General features: G+C 24.0%; 1 protein-coding gene across 4 annotated transcripts in view; it reads left to right on the forward strand.

The window, feature by feature from the left end:
- Positions 1-18,532, forward strand: part of LOC122503789 — a 338,227-nt gene extending 319,695 nt beyond the window's left edge. For 3 of the 4 annotated variants that reach the window (XM_043614481.1, XM_043614482.1, XM_043614479.1), the window contains 6 exons: positions 3,173-3,306; positions 3,434-3,570; positions 11,388-11,542; positions 14,747-14,991; positions 17,212-17,401; positions 18,308-18,532. In XM_043614481.1, the coding sequence (XP_043470416.1) occupies positions 3,173-3,306; positions 3,434-3,570; positions 11,388-11,542; positions 14,747-14,991; positions 17,212-17,401; positions 18,308-18,486 (1,040 nt within the window). In that variant the 3' untranslated portion in view covers positions 18,487-18,532. The remainder of the gene's footprint in view (positions 1-3,172; positions 3,307-3,433; positions 3,571-11,387; positions 11,543-14,746; positions 14,992-17,211; positions 17,402-18,307) is intronic. The other variant, XM_043614480.1, reaches the window with a different exon arrangement.
- Positions 18,533-18,901: the final 369 nt, after the last annotated feature.

An 18,901-nucleotide genomic window follows, 5' to 3' on the forward strand; every position in this document is an offset into this window, starting at 1 on the left:
GTTTTAATATCATTGGATTAACCAACATTTCTGACATATTTTTATAGAGAGTTGACATTTTTATTTCTTCTTCTTTAGTTTCAACAAGTCGAATTTTGCAATTCATAGTGTCTGAAAACAAATGTGTGAATTTTCCTATTTCTGAATAAAATTCACCTTTTAAAGAATCGTTTAGATTTGAGTAGAGGAAGTAAATCCAATATCCATACAAATTTGATAGCTTGTTTGGAAACCATTTGGTTTGAGAATTTACTTTTGCGTGATTATATTTTTTTGAAAAGAAATTGTAGTTATGCTCAATAGGAAGATCATAAGATTGGCGTGATAATAAGGTTTGGTTTTCGGAAATTTGATCTAGGATGTGAAGATCAAGAAAATTTTTTCTTGCCAAATAATCGAGGAAATTTTTGTAAAAAGCATGTTTTGGTATTTTAAAAATACTTAGTAAGCATTTGGGTTTCGAGTGTCCTAGGGACGATTCTTCAATTCTTGCAAATAGCATTTGCAGTTGAACTCCCAGATCTTTTCGGTTGTCATTGAACAAAAAAATAAACATTGTTGTTCTCCTGGGAACTGAAAGTTTGAGTGAAACGTATTTTTTAATATCAAGCTTTACCTTATCTAAACGAATACTCAACGATGGAAAGTGTCGAGTAACATCTTGAATTAGATTGTTGGGTTTCGTACCGTAATTCACAGGTAACTGATCATCAATTATAAACAATACCTGGTAAAGTTTTGATTCCTCTTTCAGATACTTGATTAATCCTCGAGTGTAACGGCTGTTGACTGGTACCTTAAGTAGAACGACTCCAAAAAACACAATGCAAAACATGCTTCTTAATAACTTCATTTTAATGTGCCTTTCTCAAAAAAAAGGCTGATGTTTCTTCTTTAAAAACTTAAAACTGTCACAGTATTAATACGATCCGAAAGAATTCACTCTCATGAAGGTTGAAAAAGTTATGCTTTTAGTTATAGCAATACCTGATTTTCTATTTTGAAAATAATGAGAGCATTGATACAAAACAAGATAATGAAATTGTTAGTTCCCTGCAGCAATTTCTTGTCGTAAAAAATTTAACAGTTTTCAAATAATGAGCCTTCTTCTTTTAACGATCCAAATACCTATAATTTGAACAATTTTCGTTTATAAGAATCCTTCATTTAGCAACCGAAATATACGAATATATTGTGGTTCTCTTTTGTAATGATACCAAAATTTTTTATAAAAAGGCAGAATTTGCTTCATTGGATATTAATCACTAATTCTGATATAAATACGATGAAAGCAAGAGTGTATCCAACAATCGTCACATAAAATAAAATTAAAATCAATTTTTTTTGTTTGTAACATTTGGAGGTAGAAATTCAACTTCTTTCTTGAAAGCATAGCCAGAAAACATATTCAGACAGAAGTTCTGTCATTCGCAATGAACTAAAGCTTCTATGCTGAAGTTAATCAATGGTTTATTGATAAAAGCGTAACTGATTACATATTTTACATTCTATTATTTCTATTCTAAATTCTATGTATAGTTTTTAACATTTTTTATGACCATACAAAATTCATTTTCTCCATGGTTTTGCTTTTTACTTATGACAAAAAAATTTCAGATAGCCTGAAAATTATCACCTTTTTTCAAATTTACGCCATAAGTTCGAAGGTGAAATTTAAAGAACAGTGATTTTAAATCCGTTCCTTGACATACTGAGAAAAATATTTACTTGAATCCAAACATATTCTGTTTAAATTAAAACAATAAGTTTGCATTACAGTTAATTAATATTTCAATTGAATGCAATCTTATTTTTTAGTTCATTTAAAGAAATAATATTTTTACTTCAAACCTAAATTGCGGTTCTTTTATTGTTATACATTATCAACTTTTTCAAAACTCATTAAACATATAATTCCTAAACATATTTTTAGACTGAATAAAAAGAAAAATCATTCAAACAGAATACATTTTTGAAAACAGTAATACAAAGAAATCAAAGTACATCATATTCTCAGTGTGAGGCCTTAAAAGGAAATGCAGCTTAAATTTTCACTACAATTACTAAAATAATTAATATTTAGATTAATCCATTTGTTGAATATGCAAACATAGAAAAATTGGAACATTGGAAAACTGATTTTTGAAATCATCATGAGTAATATTAAACCTGATGTTATAAAAGTATTATATATTTGTTAATTTTGAAATTTCTTTATTAACAAATGTAAAGAAAAAATTTTCTTCAAATCGATCCACCATTCGTTTCCAGTAAATGTCTAAGCGAAGGCATTACTAGGTAAAGAAAGGCACGATCGTCAATAATAGGTTTACAGTAAATTGTTCATAAATAATGGAAAATTTTCTGAATTAATAGTTACATAAAAAGGAGTAATAACATCCGGATTTAAAAAACAGTTATTTTTCGGTTTAACAAAATTTTGTTTGAATTTTTGGTTTAAAAATGTACTAGAATTTTGTGTATCCACTTGAATAAATCTCTATGGAAATAATATCATATTTTTTAAGAGAAGAAGAGAGTATTATTTTAAGCTGCACAAAATAATCAAGATAGTCTTTATTGATTTTCAGAAAATATATTTAATGACAGATTTATAACTCACAAAATGTGCAAAATATAAGGCAATTACAGACTTAAGACATAAAACTTTTTATATTCAGAATAAAATCGTCCTTCTAAAGTTTCGTTCACATTTTAGTAGAGGAAATTAATCCAATATCCATACAAATTTGATAGCTTGTTTGGAAACTTTTTCGATTCAAATTACTCTACATGTCACAATTTTTGACCGAAACAATTTTTCTTTTTCTCTAGATCTTTGTTTATTTGTTTTTTGCAAAGAGGAAATTTTTTATTCGGCGAATTTCTATTGGCTCTAGTATAAACTAAAGTTTTTGTTTAGAATCCTACATACTACTTATTCGAAATTTACCAAAAAAAAATAAAAAAAAAATTGAAGAAGTCAATCAAAAGTAAAAGAATTCAAAGAAATAGAAAAAATCAAAGAAAAGAATCCAGAAAAAAAGAAAAAAAAACCGAGAAACAAGAAAAATTAAGAAAATGAAAATTTGAAAGAATTAAAGATAAGGAAATAAAAAAATATACAAGAGTCAAGTGTGAAATGCAATTCAATTATGATCTTTGTTTTCAGGTTATTCATATGATCCAGACTGCATGTACGTTAACGGAACTGGTCGTGATTACTACGAATTTTACATTCAACTAAATCGATGCGGCACTCTCGGTGAGAATACACATCATCAGGACAGTAGGAAAAATCCCACGGTATGTGAAGTTTGTAATAACTGCTTTATTCTTTGCAATATTAAGTCAGTAGGTGCAACAACACGCGTGAAATTAACTTGATAAAAAGCTGTTCGTGACTTTAATTAATAATACGTGTAATTTTCAGAAAAATTTAATGTGGAATACCGTAACTGTACAATACAATCCACTCATTGAAGAGGAGTTCGATGAACATTTCAAGGTCACCTGCGAATACGGCTACGACTTCTGGAAAACTGTCACGTTTCCATTTCTCGATGTCGAGTGAGTTGAAAATTTATATTTTTCTCTTTTATTTCTTATTTTCCCGTTTTAAAATTTTTATTTTTCCTTTTTCAATTTTTTATTACCTTTTTTTCAAATTTTTATTACCTCTTTTTCAATTTTTTATTACCTCTGTTTTAATTTTTTATTACCCCTTTTTCAATTTTTTATTATCCCTTTTTCAATATTTTTTACCCCTTTTTCAATTTTTATTACCCCTTTTTCATTTTTTACTATTAATTATTCGATTTGATATTTTCCCTTTTTAATTTTGTTTTTCCATTTATTACTTTTTCCCTTTTTTTCATTTTGAAACTACTGAAACCAATAAAACTTTTTGCAGTTCGTAGTAAAATTACAAGAATAGGTATATACTTTACTTTCTTCGCGTTAAAATTACTTTTACTACTCACTAAAAAAGTGAATGGCTTTTAAACGCTTTTAAAAATTTTTTAACGCTTGGTCTGACTAAAACTGTACATTACTACTGTTTCTAAATTTGCTTTAGAATTTAATATTTTGAAACGTCTTTCTAAATCTGTCTTTTACTACTGATTCTTAATTTCTTAAATTACTTATTCACTAAATTAATAAATTACTTAATTAATAAATTGCTAAATTATTAAATTACTAAATTACTAAGTTACTTAATAATAATTTACTAAATTATTAATTTATTAAATTACTAAATTATTAAATAGTAATTTAATAATTTAAATAACTAAATTAATAAATTACTAAATAACTAAACTGCTAAAGTACTAAATTGAATAAATTGCTAAAAGTCCAAAGTAGTAAAGTATTCAATTGCTAAATAATGTAATAATTTATTTCTGTCTAATAAAATTAATAAGTTTCAAGAGTCTATCAAAAACTGAAATTAATTATTATTTCTGTGTCACAAACAGAAACCTGGAATTTTTTTTATAATTACAAGAAGAAAACTGGGAAGGCATTTGATACTAACTATATAAATAAAATCCCTTGATCTGATAAAACTGTATAATGCTACTTTTTCTGAATTCACTGTAATTTAAATTTCAAAACGTCTGCCTAAAACTGACTTTTACTACTGATTTTTAAATTACTAAATTACTAAACTATTAAATTACTGAAGTTCTGAACTACTGAAGTACTAAATTACTAAATTATTAAATTGCTAAATTTCAAAAATTCTAAAGTATTTAATTGCTAAATCACTTAATTGTTAATTGTTTACTTTTGCCTGGTAAAAATAATAAAATACAAAAATTAATAAAACTGAAATTAATTATCGTCTTAGAGTGACAATTAGTAATATTATTAGAATTTGTTTTATAATAAGAAAAGGAAGACTACTGACTAAGAAAGTATAAATAAATTTTAAATCTCTTAGTCTGACTAAAACTGAATATGACTACTTCATCTAAATTTTGGTACTGTACTTTAAAATTTTGAACGTCTGTCTATAAATGATTTTACTACTGATTCTCAAATTTTTTTATTTATATGACTACTTCTTTTAAATTAATTAATTAATTAATTAATAATTATTTTAATTAATTTTTAATTTTAAAACGTCTGTCTAAATGTGACATTTACTACTGATTCTTGAATTACTAAATCACCAAATCAGAAAATTACTTTATAAATTAATAGATTTTTTAATTACTACACTGGGAAAAAAATATGTTTGAATCAAAAACTGCTTCAAGTCTTATAATTACAGTTCATATCTATCAATTAAATTATTTATACAATTAATTTTGATAGCAGTAGTAAAAGAACAAACAGATTGTATTTTATTTTTATTTTACAAATCTTAATTTTATCGAAATTTTAACTGCGAGAAATAACAATAACAAATCTTAATTTAATTAATTTAATTATTTATTGTTATTTATAATTAATAAATATTAATTAATTTTACACTTCAAATTTTACAAATCTAAACTGTATCTAATTGATAGTACTCCCAACTGTCTGAAAAGAAGTTTTCAAAAATTTTATGTAATCTCAACTCTTGCAGTAAAAATTTACTCTTTAAATTTGAATCAGTTAAAAATAACTCATTTAGAAGCAAAAAAGCCAGTCACTAATTCACGAATTCAAATAGTAATATTTCTATTGACAATTAGTTAAAAACTAGCTAAACTATCCGCGCGCAAGCGCGCGGGAATGTTGTGTCAAACTGCTTATTTTAAACAATTTAAACTCCATTTTATTTTAAAAAATGTTTAAAGAAATAATTATTATTACCTAACAAAAAGTTTGAAATAATTAAAAGTGGAAAAAGTTAACAATTATAGAGAATTAAATTTTCATTTTATATTATTTTGAAACTTTAAAGTTTACAAAAAAGATTTAAGAACTTCGAACTTCTAATTTTTTTTAAATTCAAATACTTTCACTTAATGGTCTCAATTTAAATAGAATTTACATTACTGGACCTGAACTATGGCTAGACATGGTGGCCACTGGTCAGGGAAAAGTCAGGGAAAAATAAATAGGTCAGGGAAAAGTCAGGGAATTTTTTAATTAGTCAGGGAAATTGTAAAGATTATAAAAAGAAAAAAAAATTTATATAAGGGAGACTAGGGCTAAATATTAAACAGCCAAAACAGTCAAATTGCATTATCTTTCTAACGGAAATAGTTAGATATAAATATCAAATAATTTTTATTTATATCAAATATCCAATTAATTGAGTGAAATAAATAAATAAATTGTTTCAAATAACTAATTATTTGCATTAAATAAATTCGTTTATTAGAATCAATTAATTATTTAATTGATCCAATTAAGATTTATTTGAGTTAAACAAATGTGATTCAAATAATTCAAGTTATTTGAAGCAAATAAATATTTATTAAATCCAAATAAAATTTTTGCAAATAATTCGAATTAATTGAATCAAATAATTTTTTTCAGTGTATTTATGTCATTAGGCAAGTACACGGCCGAAAAACGAAATCGCCCACGACAATTAAACCCATAATTTTGTTTTTTATTTATAAATAAATTTTAGTTTATTAAATTTATAATTGTTAAATGTTACAAAATCAAAGTTTTGAAAAAAGAGCAAAACATTTATTTTACGCTAAAATATTAGAAGCTTTTTTATGAAATGTTGGTGAGGACAATTGGCCTATACAAGATTGATCTATTTATATATTTTTGCATCTAAACGGATTTATTGACTAAAAAAAATATTTCAAAATTTAAGTTTTAGCCGCAGTCTCAGCTACTTTAAGATTAAAGATTTAATTTTAAAAATAAAGAATTTTATCTACTTCTACAAATTGATTCAAAAATCCTTAAAACATCCTTCTCAACTGTTTGAAATGAATAGTAGTTATTAATAATAATTTGAGAGATATATTTCTTATTTAAATTATTGTTCATTAGAAACCAAGTTAAAAACACCCAGAATATTGGTCAGGGAAAGTCGGGAAAAAGTCAGGGAAATTTTTTGACTGTTTTTAGTGGCCACCATGCTAGAACAATTCCAATTAGTATCTGGGTCATAAAAATTAATTTAATTCACAATTAATAAAAAAATAGCCACAGCCGGTAACCAGCAGGAGGTGAAAAATTATTTTTTGAGCAAATTTTATCTTTTACATTGCTTATTTTAAACAATATAAAGCCATTTTAATTTAAATGTACTTTTTAAAGTATTAATTGAAGCACTGAAAAATTTCGCTAATAAAGTGAAATCTGTAGTTTATCCAGGTAAATGTTTTTTGTCGTGCATAACGAAAAAATAATTAAATTAACGTCAGATTTTCTAAATTCAAAATAACGAATTCAACATAGAAATTAATCATTTTAGAACTTTACCAAATTCACCCCAGAAATCACTGAGTCCGATAAATTAGAAGAAAGTCAGACAAATGGAAGTTCTATTTTGAATTTCTAAATTTTAATGTCATATTTAACGTATTAGAAACGAATTTTAAGTGAATCCTATAAATTTTGTTAAAATACTATTACTGCTGTTAAACTTTCATGTTGTACGAAGAAAATTGAATCTCGCAAAAATTGTTACATATTTTATACTTTTATTTTCAAAATAATTTTGATTACGAAAATTTTAATTATTCCAAAAATTAAAAAAATAATTATTCATTTAGCTTTTTAAACAAAAAATTCCGTATCTTTTGAAACTACCATAACTGCAAAAAATTAAATTAATTGAAAAATAATAAAGTTAACAACTTTTAATTCTAATTTCTTTGGAAAACAAAATATCTATAGTATAAATACAAACTATAACTTGCATTAATTATTTAATTACAAGATGTAATATAATATTATAATGAAGCATAAAAAATATTCTAAATTCGTTTTTAGAAACAAAGAAAAAAAAATTTCAGATAAATTTTAGGCGTATGATAGCCCCTACATTTTAATTCTATATATTGGTTGTTTAATTGAATTTTTAACTTTATAATTATTATTTACTCGGCAGGTATGTGTCCATAATTTAATGTTAACATTATTTAAATATTGGGAATAGATATTTGATGTAATATATTTTTAATTGAAAAAATTGACAATATATTTTCATTGATTTGTTGAATATTCTATAAATCACGTATTAATTAAAAACATATGAAAATTAAGACACGTTAAAAGTTCATAAAATAAACATGACATTAGACAATATTTTTATGTAATAAAAAATATAAATATAAAACTTGTATTAAATTACTATTTTATAAAATATACTTTGATAATTTAAATTTATGTTGTAGTCTTTAATAATATAGTAATTATTTTAAATTATTATGACAATAATTAATAATTTTAAATTATGAAAAATAAATATTATATTTTTAACAATTACATTATTTAGAGTTTTGCAAGTTAAAAATTTATTAAAAAGTTAAAAAACTAAATATTCTGCATTAAGAAATTTATAAAAATAAAATTCAATTGAATGTAAATTATATCAAATAACTTTTTTCAATATATTGAAATAATGTTAATATTAAATTATAGAAAAGTATTTACCTTTAGAGTAAATGATAGTTGTAAAGCTAAAAATGGAATCAAACACTATAACAGTACTGCCAGATGATTGAAACGACAAATCTTCAGAATTTTCTTATTTATCTTCAGAAATCTTTAAATTAGTCAAAAAACTTTCTTCAGATTTTGGTTATAATTTTTTCTAGAATATGATAAATGAAATTAAATTTTACAAAGAATTATAAAGAAATAAATTAATATTGCTGTGTTTGAATCTGTTCGCAATTTGAAAGTAAAAGTTTTCAATGTTTTTAATTTTAAAAATTAATGCACTGAAAATGACTAAAATCTTGCAAAGTTTTTATTGAAAAATTTGGAAATAATTAGTCATTTGATTTTTATAAAAAATTTTTTTTAAATAATTAAATTCTTTCGAAAACTGTTATTAACATTTTTGAAAATAATAAACAAGAATAGTTAATTATGTAGTTAATCTGAAATTAAAAAATTAATGTTTATATTTGAAAATATAACATATTTTTTGATTTGCAAAATAATAAATGGAACAGTAACAATTACTTTAGTAATTAATAATTATTACATTTATTATTATAATCATAAAAACGTAAAGAACAAAAATTATAATTTATCTTTAAAAAATGGTTTATTTATATTATTTAAATGTTTATAAATATTTTCATAATTACTTGATATATACACAGCCTTCACAACATTTTCAAACAAACTTCAAGTTTTTACTATATTTCTTCCAATCTGGCAGCACTGTACAATAATAACATAAACATTGAAAAATTTGACATTTAAAAATATAAAAAATGCTAATACTTAACCCACAAAAATTAATTTTCAAAACAAACGTATAAAAAACAAAAGAATAACCATAACTAACTTCAAGTGTGGACAGAGATCCGGAAATCTGGAATCACGACGATTATTATATATAATAACTGATGTTTCAGTACAATTTTTTTAACTGATTCAACTAGTCAAGTTTAAATAATTTTTCAGTTATTTTTTACTGAAAATCAATTAATTTTAACTGATTCAGAAGCAAAAAGTGAGTCACTGATTGTCAATGAAAACCATGATTTTTAACTGATTCAAATTAAGGGAGTAAGAATTTTTAATTCAGGTTTTTTTGTATAAGTAGTAAAAGTTAGTTTTTAGTCAGACAATAATGCAGTTAGGCAACAGTTTTTTTATATTTTAAAATTACAGTTGAACTGAATTTTATTTATTAATTAATTTTGATATAAGTAGTGAAAGACATTTTTAGTCAGACAAATATAAAAGTACCTACAGTTTCCTTCAAATTTTACGTATACCTGAACTTAATTTCATTAATAAAAATATTTAATAATTTCGAATTCCGTTTATTTTTATGTCAGTAGTAAAAGTTAGTTGTTAGTCAGACAATGGTTCAAATCACTCTAAGACAGCGAAAAATAATAAAAAATACTGCAGTAAAAGATATTTTTAGTCGGACAAGTAGATTAGTTTTCTTAAATTTTGTCTACTAGTATTAGTCGCGACCAGACTACTGATTTTTTAATTACTTGAATTACTAAATTACCAAATTACAAAATTACAAAATTACATTATAAATTGCTAAATTTCTGAATTACTACACTGCGAAAACAGTAAATTTGAATCAAACATAATTATCTTAGTTATACATTCAACCAAAAATTATTTTTGAATTAAACATAATAATTTTGATTCAATACCTAATAAGTTGGATTCAATAAAAATTACGTTTAATTCGATTAAAAAATATGTTTAATTCAAAACTTCAATCATTTATTTTTTGTATTGTTAACTTTCAAAAATATCAAATTGCAATGATTTGACACAAAAAATGTGGATCAAACCAAAAATTGATCCAAATTTTTGGCATCGATTTTGATCCTCTTTGGTATCAATTTGAAACTTTCAAGAAAATTGTGTGTTAGCTACATATTTTTGGTTTAAAAAAATTTTTTTTTCAGTGTACAAATTGTTAAATCATCTAATTAGTTACTTTTCTCTAATAAAAATAACAGAACCAAAAATTCCTACTACTAACAATAAAATCACCAAAATTCATAAAAAAATTTATAAAAATAAAAAATTAGCCATAATTTTAGTGTCACAATCAGGAATAATCCTGGAATTTGTTTTATAATTAGAAGATGAAAGCTGGGTGGGCATTTAGTAAATCGTTAAGGGGCCTGTTATTACATCTCAGCAGCACTTTAAAAAGCAAAAGCCATATAGAAGTCGTAAGCATCACTTACGATGGACTTTCGTGCATAACGAAGTTCGACGAATGTACACAGCCTGTGATTATATAGACTCGCGTGCATACTCTCCCATATATATATGTACATATATGATGATGAGCATCGGTAGCTAAATGATTTCATGACCAGTAGCAGCGCGAAAGGGGGAAATCATTACACTCATTATTCTCATCATAGGCCAAATAGTGAAATAGTTTTTTTTTCTTATTTTTGCTTTTTTCAATTTATGACGTGCTGGCGACTAATGAGGCAATTTTACTATATATATATATATGATGATTCATGATGGATTTTTTTGTTGTTTTAAACTGGAATCGTGTTTTTTTTTTGTAACAAATATTTAGTTGACGCCCCGTATGTTTTGTGTCGTGCCAAAAAATTTCCCTACGCAGGAACTTGATCATTATTTTATGATTTATATACTATTGGGTGCATGGCGGGGTAAATCTCTTCCTTATAGCGAGCATTGCTTTAAGTGAATTTAAAACTAAATTGTCCAGACGAGATAATCATTTTATATAGAAGAAAATATATAATGATCTTCTCTTTTTATCGTAGAGTTGCCACGGGAAATCCTGTAGTCTTTACTCTTCAGCCGCCTGAATGCTACATGGAAATTAGATATGGATATGGAGTAACAGGTACGCGAGTTGCTGGACCAGTTAGAGTTGGAGATCCATTAACTCTCATCATCTATATGCGTAGCAAATACGGTATGTTTAGATCTTCATATGTTTCTCTACTTTTTTCTTGTTTTTTTCTTACTTTTTTTCGTTTTTATTTTTCCCTTTCTTTCTGATTTCGCTTTTTCTATTTTCTGTTTTACTTTTATTTATTTTTATACACGGTTTCATAAAGGACTTCTTTACTTTTTCTCTTTTTTTATATTTTCCTCTTTTCTATTTTTCCTTTTTCTTAATTTTCCTTCTTTTCTATTTCACTTTTTTCTTTTTCATCTTGTTTTTATATTTCTTTTTTTTTATATTTTCTTCCTTTTCTATTTTCTTCTTTTTTACTTTCTTTCTTCTTCTCTTTTCCTTTTCATCATTTATTCTCTGAATCATTATTTCTTTTCTGCTGTTTTCATTTTTCCCTTCTTTAAAATTTCCCTTTTTCTATCTTTCCTTTCTTTATTTTTCCTTTTTCTAATTTCAATTTTTTCTATTTTCTCTTGTTTTTATATTTACCCTTTCTTATAATTTCCCTTTTTCTATTTTTCTTTTTTTTTTGTTTCCCTTTTTTTCTCAAGTACCACAAGTAAAAAATTTTTAAAAATTCTCATCAAAATTTCAATTATCTTTATAAATAATAAAATTCTTCTCCAAAATTCAATTATTTTCAAAAAATTTAATAAAACTTTTATTAAAATTTCAATTATTTTCAAAAATTTTCCTGATTTTAATTATTTTTAATATCTAATATTTAAATATAATTTTCCAAAAGAATTCAATTATTTAAACAAAATTTTAATAAAAGTTTCACAGGAATTCAATTACTTACCGATTTTTCAAAAATGTCTTTGAACCAATTCAATTGTTTTAAATTTTTTCAAGAAGTTTCTCAAAAGAATTCAAATGTATTCAGAGAATTGATAAAAAATAGTTCTAAGAAAATCAATTATTTCGAAAAATTTAAATAAAATTCTTTTAAAAATTCTATTATTTAAAAAAATGTTGACAAAATTCTTTACAAAATTTAGTTAATAAAATTGCAATTTTGATAATATTTTCCTATACAATTCAATTATTTTTAATACAATTCTTCTTAAGAATTCAATTATTTTAAAAAATTAAAATAAAGTTCTTCGCAAGAAATCAATTATTTTCAAAAAAATAATAAAAATTTTCTCGAGAATTCAATTATTTAAAAAAATTTTGATAAAATGCTGTATATAAATTTGAAAAATTATAATAAAATTGATCATAGAATACAATTATTTTTGTAAAATATAACATTCTTCATAAGAATACAACTATTGTCAAAAAAATTTGTAAAAATCTTCGAAATAATTCAATTATTTTCGTAAAAAATAAAATTCTTCAAAGTAAATCAATTATTTAGGAAATTTTAGTACAATTTTTCCCAAGAATTCAATTCTTTTCAAAAATGAACATTTTCAAAGGAATTCAATTGTTTAAAAAAATTTTTTTTAATTCGTCGTCAGATTTCAATTATTTTAAATTTTTTAATGAAATTTCTCGATGGAATTTAATTATTTTCAAAAAGTTTTAAAAAATTCTGAGAAATTCAATTATTTAAAAAAATATGAATAAAATAACAAGAAATTAATTAATATTTTCATAAATAATAATATTTTTCTCCAGAATTCAATTATTTTCACAAATAAATTTTTTCATAGGATTTCAATTCTTTAAACAAATTTTTAATAAAATTTGTAGTAAGAATTGAATTATTTTCTCATATTAAATTTATTATAAAACATTCTCATAAGTTATTTAATTTCAAAAGGTTTGAATTTGAAAATCTTAATTTCTATAGAAAAATAATATTTCGAATAATTTTACAATTAAAGAAATTCGTAAATAAATGTAATAGAACATTTTTTTGAGTTTCTAATAATTTTTGGAGTGAATTAAAATATTCTTCAGGGTCAGGGAAAAAGTCAAAATTTTGTCTGGAAATCAGAGAAAAGTCTATTTTCCCTTTTCTTCTATTTCCCCCCTTTTTATTTTCCTTTTTTCCATTTTTCTTCTATTTTACTTTCTTTTTTTTCTCTTTTCCTCTTCTTCATTTATTCTCTTAATCCTTTTTTGCTGTTTTAATTTTCTTCTCGGTTTTATTTTACCCTTTCTTTATAATTTCCCTTTTTCTATTTTTCCTTTTTTTGTTTCCCCTTTTTTCTCAAGGTTACCACAGTTCAAAAATTTGTAAAAATTCTAGTCAAAATTACAATTATCTTTATAAATAATAAAATTCTTCTCCAAAATTCAATTATTTTCAAAAATTTTAATAAAATTCGTATCAAAATTTAAATTATTTTTAAAAATGTTTCTCAATTCAATAATTTTCAATATCTACTATTTTCATAAAATTTTCCAAAAGAATTCAATAATTTTAAAAAATAATGTTTTTAAATAAAAACAGCTTTAAAATATTATCTTTTTGAGAGAATAATTTTTTTTTCGTATCTTACATATTGCAAAAAAGATGAAAGGAAATTTTTTTTTCATTTTTGCTTTTCAAAGAAATAGATGAAGAATATTGATGATTTTTGAGAAAGAAAATCTAATTTCTTATTCTATTGTTGTCTTTTATGCCTATGGAGTATAGAACAATTTGTTTTCCTCGAAGAGGATCTTATGGACATTCCAACGTTCGCTTGATGCCTCTTCTTGTTCGACTTCTTTAGTCGAAAGAATGTATATTTTAGAAAAGAAAACCATCGCCATTTAAGTGCCCCTCTACCGATTCTCTTTTATTCTTATTTCTGACACTTACGGTGTTATTACGTGGATTTACGAGCATTATTGCTGTACTTTTAATAATATTTGAGAATTGTTAACTCGCTTTTTATTCAACCAAAGAATTGTTTTTAATTTTTTTTTACTTAAATTTCTATCGAATTTAAGAAGACGAAGGGAGAAAAAGTTTCAAAAATTATATTTCTTTCTATCTCTTTTCTCTTCATTTTTTATTATTTATTATTATTTCCTTTTTTCACTTTATTCTCTATTAAATACTTTTTCCTTAAGCTATAATGATTTAAATTTATTTACAAGTGGAATTTGTAAACTTTCTTTTTTTCAAAAGTAGAGGAAAAATAAACTAATAGAAAAAATGAAAGAAATGAGAAAATAAAGGAAAGGAAAAGTTAGGAATCAAAAGAAAAAGAGGAAAAAAAGAGAAATGTAGTTTATTATAATTTATAATATAATTTATATAATTTTCTTTGCCAGCAGATGGTTTTGACATTGTTGTCAACGATTGTTTCGCGCACAACGGCGGCAACAAGAGAATTCAATTGATCGATCAATACGGATGTCCAGTTGATGACAAGTTAATAAGCAGGTTTCGTGGTTCCTGGTCGGAGAGTGGACTTTTTGAGACACAAGTTTTTGCCTATATGAAAACCTTCAGGTTCACGGGTTCTCCGGCCCTCTACATTGAATGTGATGTGCGGATGTGCCACGGACGATGTCCGGTGAGTTAAGTTTTATGCTTCGACGAGAGTTCCCTCTGCGTAACATTCATTCCAAAGAAAAACTGTTGGAGACACTTGGATTTTTTTAAACACACACACACACACACACATTTCCTTCATCCACTTAAGTTCATTGCTACTAAAAAAGTAAATATACGTATTTATTTATTTATTTATAATTTATTATATTTTCTCACCTTATGGGGATTTTACATATGAAATTAATATTTTCTATTGTTACTTGCAATAATATTAATATTTACAAGAAAAATATAATTTATTACACTTGAGTTCATTGCTACTAAAAAATAATGTGTATATATTATATTTTTATATAAACATATAATTTGGTAGGTGGTCACTGTTTCTAAAAAGTGTTTTTCTAACAAATTCTGATTTCTAAAAAAATTTGCTAACAAGTTTTGATTTCTAAAATTTATTTTACAATTTCTGATAAGCTTTGATTACTAAAATTTATTTCATTATTTTTAACAAGTTTGGATTTCTAAAATTTATTTCATTATTTCTAACAAGTTTGATTTCTAAAATTTATTTGTGAAATTCTAACAGTTTTCTACAAAAACAAACTGTTTAGACAGTTGTTTCTCGTATTTCTCCGAAGTTGCTTGTGAATAATGAATAACTACTTCTATAATTTTATAATTTTATAATTCTATAATTCAAATTCTATAATTTCAATTAATTCATTTGATTAAATTACAATTATTATTATAATAAAAATTGAGTATTGTTAGAAAAAAATATTAGAAATTGACCTTCATTAGAAAAAAAATTTTTTAGAAGTTCACCATCACAATTTGTATATATATTATCAATATTATATTAAATATTAAAAATGTAGGTATGTGATATAGATTTATATAAAGCTCTCTAAATTTGAATTTCTAAATTTTACTAATAAATAGAAACTTCTAGTAATTTATTAGTAAAATTTACTAATTCAAAAGCAAAAAGTCAGTCACTAATTCAAGTTCGTAAGTATTTTTACTAATTTAAACTCAGACAGAATATTTAAAATATAAAACAAAAAAAAATTAATAAAAAATTTTTATATATAGAATTAAAAAAATTAAAATACACACAATTTGTATTCAATTTTTATTCATAAAATCGGAAGTTATAAAAATAAATCGGAATTATATCTCAGCCTTTTAGCAAAAGTGTGTTGATTATGATATTATCGTTTTGAAAGTATCATCATATTTGTAAATGGAATTCTAATTAGGGTCAGGGTTAGATTACGTATTTTGATATAGAAATTCGAGGGGGGATTTTCGTTTTCCGTTTTATAAAATCATTTCCTTTTTACCGGGCGGAAGTTTATTTTTGAAATTAATAGGTAAATGAGACATTCTACACAGGTGTCATCAGGCAGGCCCTTATTGGCCCTAATGTCAAATGGGTGCAAACGGAAGTGCTCTATTCTTCACTTTCGTGTTATTTTTACATGAATACCGACGATTAATTACACACTTGCTCTTTTATTTTTTTTTCTTTGCTTCTGTAAATAAATACACGAAGTGTGCGATGAATAAACCAACCATAATTTTATATTAACAAATATATCCCTTTACTGCTATATGGTGTAAATAATTCGTTTACCAACAAACAAATAATTTTTTAATTAATAAATGTTCATAATGTTTAGAACAATTTTTTTATTTAGTAATTTCAACAAATTTATGAAATTTTTCAACACTCGTACAAGAAAGTAGCATATAGAAATTGAGGCTCCGGATCTTAAAAGGGCACTTTCCGCATAGACTTTACATGGTGAAAGTGCCCTTTTAAGATCCGGAGCCTCAATTAGGAATAAATTTTCAATTTTTAAATGAAATATATAAATAAATATGTGAAAAATTTGTTTTTTGCATTTTAATTATATTTATTTTGAAATTATTATTTTTTTATTTATTCTTTTCATTTTGTTAATAATAATTTTATTATAAATATAAATAGTAATTATAGTAATTGATTGATCATAAATAATTGAATCAATCATTTCGTTCATTAATTATATTTTATATTCAATTAATAATATTAATTATTGTTGCAAAATAATAATTATTATTAATTGTACTTAATTATTAGTATAAATTATTATTGTAAATGATAATAATAATTATTTAATTTTTTATTAATGTTGAGTAACTGGCATTGAAGTAAATATAATAATTCAATAATTGAATGTTTTTTTAGAGCCAACCGTGTCATTGGAGAAACGCAAAGAATGTTGCTAAAAGATCGCTGACAGATCTGATTGGTGGTCCATCGACACCAGCAACGAGCTTATCAGAAAACGTGAATCTCTTCCAGTCTCTTCGTGTTTTACAAGAAGGAGAAGTTGACACTGAATTCTTCCAAAATTCGACGTCCACCGTTCGTTCTGGTAAAACAATTATGCATTTTTATTTTTATTTTTAATTTTTTTTTCATTTATTATTTTATTATTTATCTTATTTCATTTATTATTTTAATATTTATTTTATTCAATTTATTTCTATTTTTTTATTTTCATAGTATTGTTTAAAAAACAAATGATCTCGAAATAAAAATTTATCGAAACAACAATACTGAAAACAATATAAATATACTTTTTGAATTTTCCTAGAATTATTATTAATTGTTATTAATTATAACTATTATTATAAAAAATTTTTTTGAGGAATAAATTTAAAAGATGTGATTTCTCCACTTGAGAACGCCAAGATCGCCACCAGGTGGCGAGCAATCTGATTGCACCAACTAAACTGACATCTGGTGGTGACCTTGGCGTTCTCAAGTGAAGAATAGCATCTCCATATTTAATCTCAAAATGTTCGTCAATATTCGTAATTCTATAATTATTTATAATCAAATTTAGAGAGTTTGACAATTGATATAAACGAATTTGAATTTTCAATTTAATTTCCTTTTCGATATTTTTATCGTCTCCAATTTTTTTTAATTCTTGGAATTAATTTCTTTACTAAATAAATTGATATTATTCGCGTGAGTCCGAGGTCAGCCAACAAAATATATTTTAAAAAATTATAAAGTAATAAAATATATTCATATAATAATAAAATATATTTATAAATAAATAAAATTCTATTTAATATAAAAAGTTACATTTTTTTAAAATATTATTTTTAAATTACTTTAAAATTATTTTTCTGATTATACCGAGAGGAATTAATAGAGATCGAAAATTATAAACGGAAATAAGATAAAATCAATTTATATATGCTGTATATTATTAGAGAAAATCATAATTAGTATTTAATTATAATTGAATGAAATTGAAATTCAACAGGTGACAGAGTCTGCTTAAGGCCGAGTGTAATTAGCACAGTGGTGGGTCTTGGATGTGGTTTGCTCTGCATAATGGCAGGAACTCTAATGGCCATGTGTTCGCGAATGCGACGTGTCGCACGTGACAAATTTCTCACTGAAAGTTTAAGTTATATGACACATAAGGGTAGAATCAATTAAAAAAACAAAAAAAAAACGAAACGAAAAAAAAAACACTTTAGCAATATAGTGGTATAAATTTCTGCCATTTTTCTTCTCGCCGATTTTTTTTTCATCGCGCATTCATTATTATTATATATTGAAAGAGTCGAAGAAACGTGAGTCAAAAAAAACATTCTTTTTATTTCTACCATTTTTCTTGAAAAATGAAATATTTTTCAAAATGGCAGAGAAAAAAAAGAAAACAGAAAAAATAAAAAAAAATACTTAATTATAAGACTCTAGGATCTCGATAATCTGGATATAAGCAAAAAAAAAGAGAAAAAAAATCGGTGGGGGCATTCGACGAAAAATCGACTCTCCGGACTGAATAATAATTTCGAGAATCTCTTCTCGAGAACATTTATAATACACATATCAAACTTTTCTTTTCAAA

The sequence above is a fragment of the Leptopilina heterotoma genome, unplaced genomic scaffold (assembly GCF_015476425.1).
Source record: "Leptopilina heterotoma isolate Lh14 unplaced genomic scaffold, ASM1547642v1 Lhet_27, whole genome shotgun sequence".
NCBI lineage: Eukaryota > Metazoa > Arthropoda > Insecta > Hymenoptera > Figitidae > Leptopilina > Leptopilina heterotoma.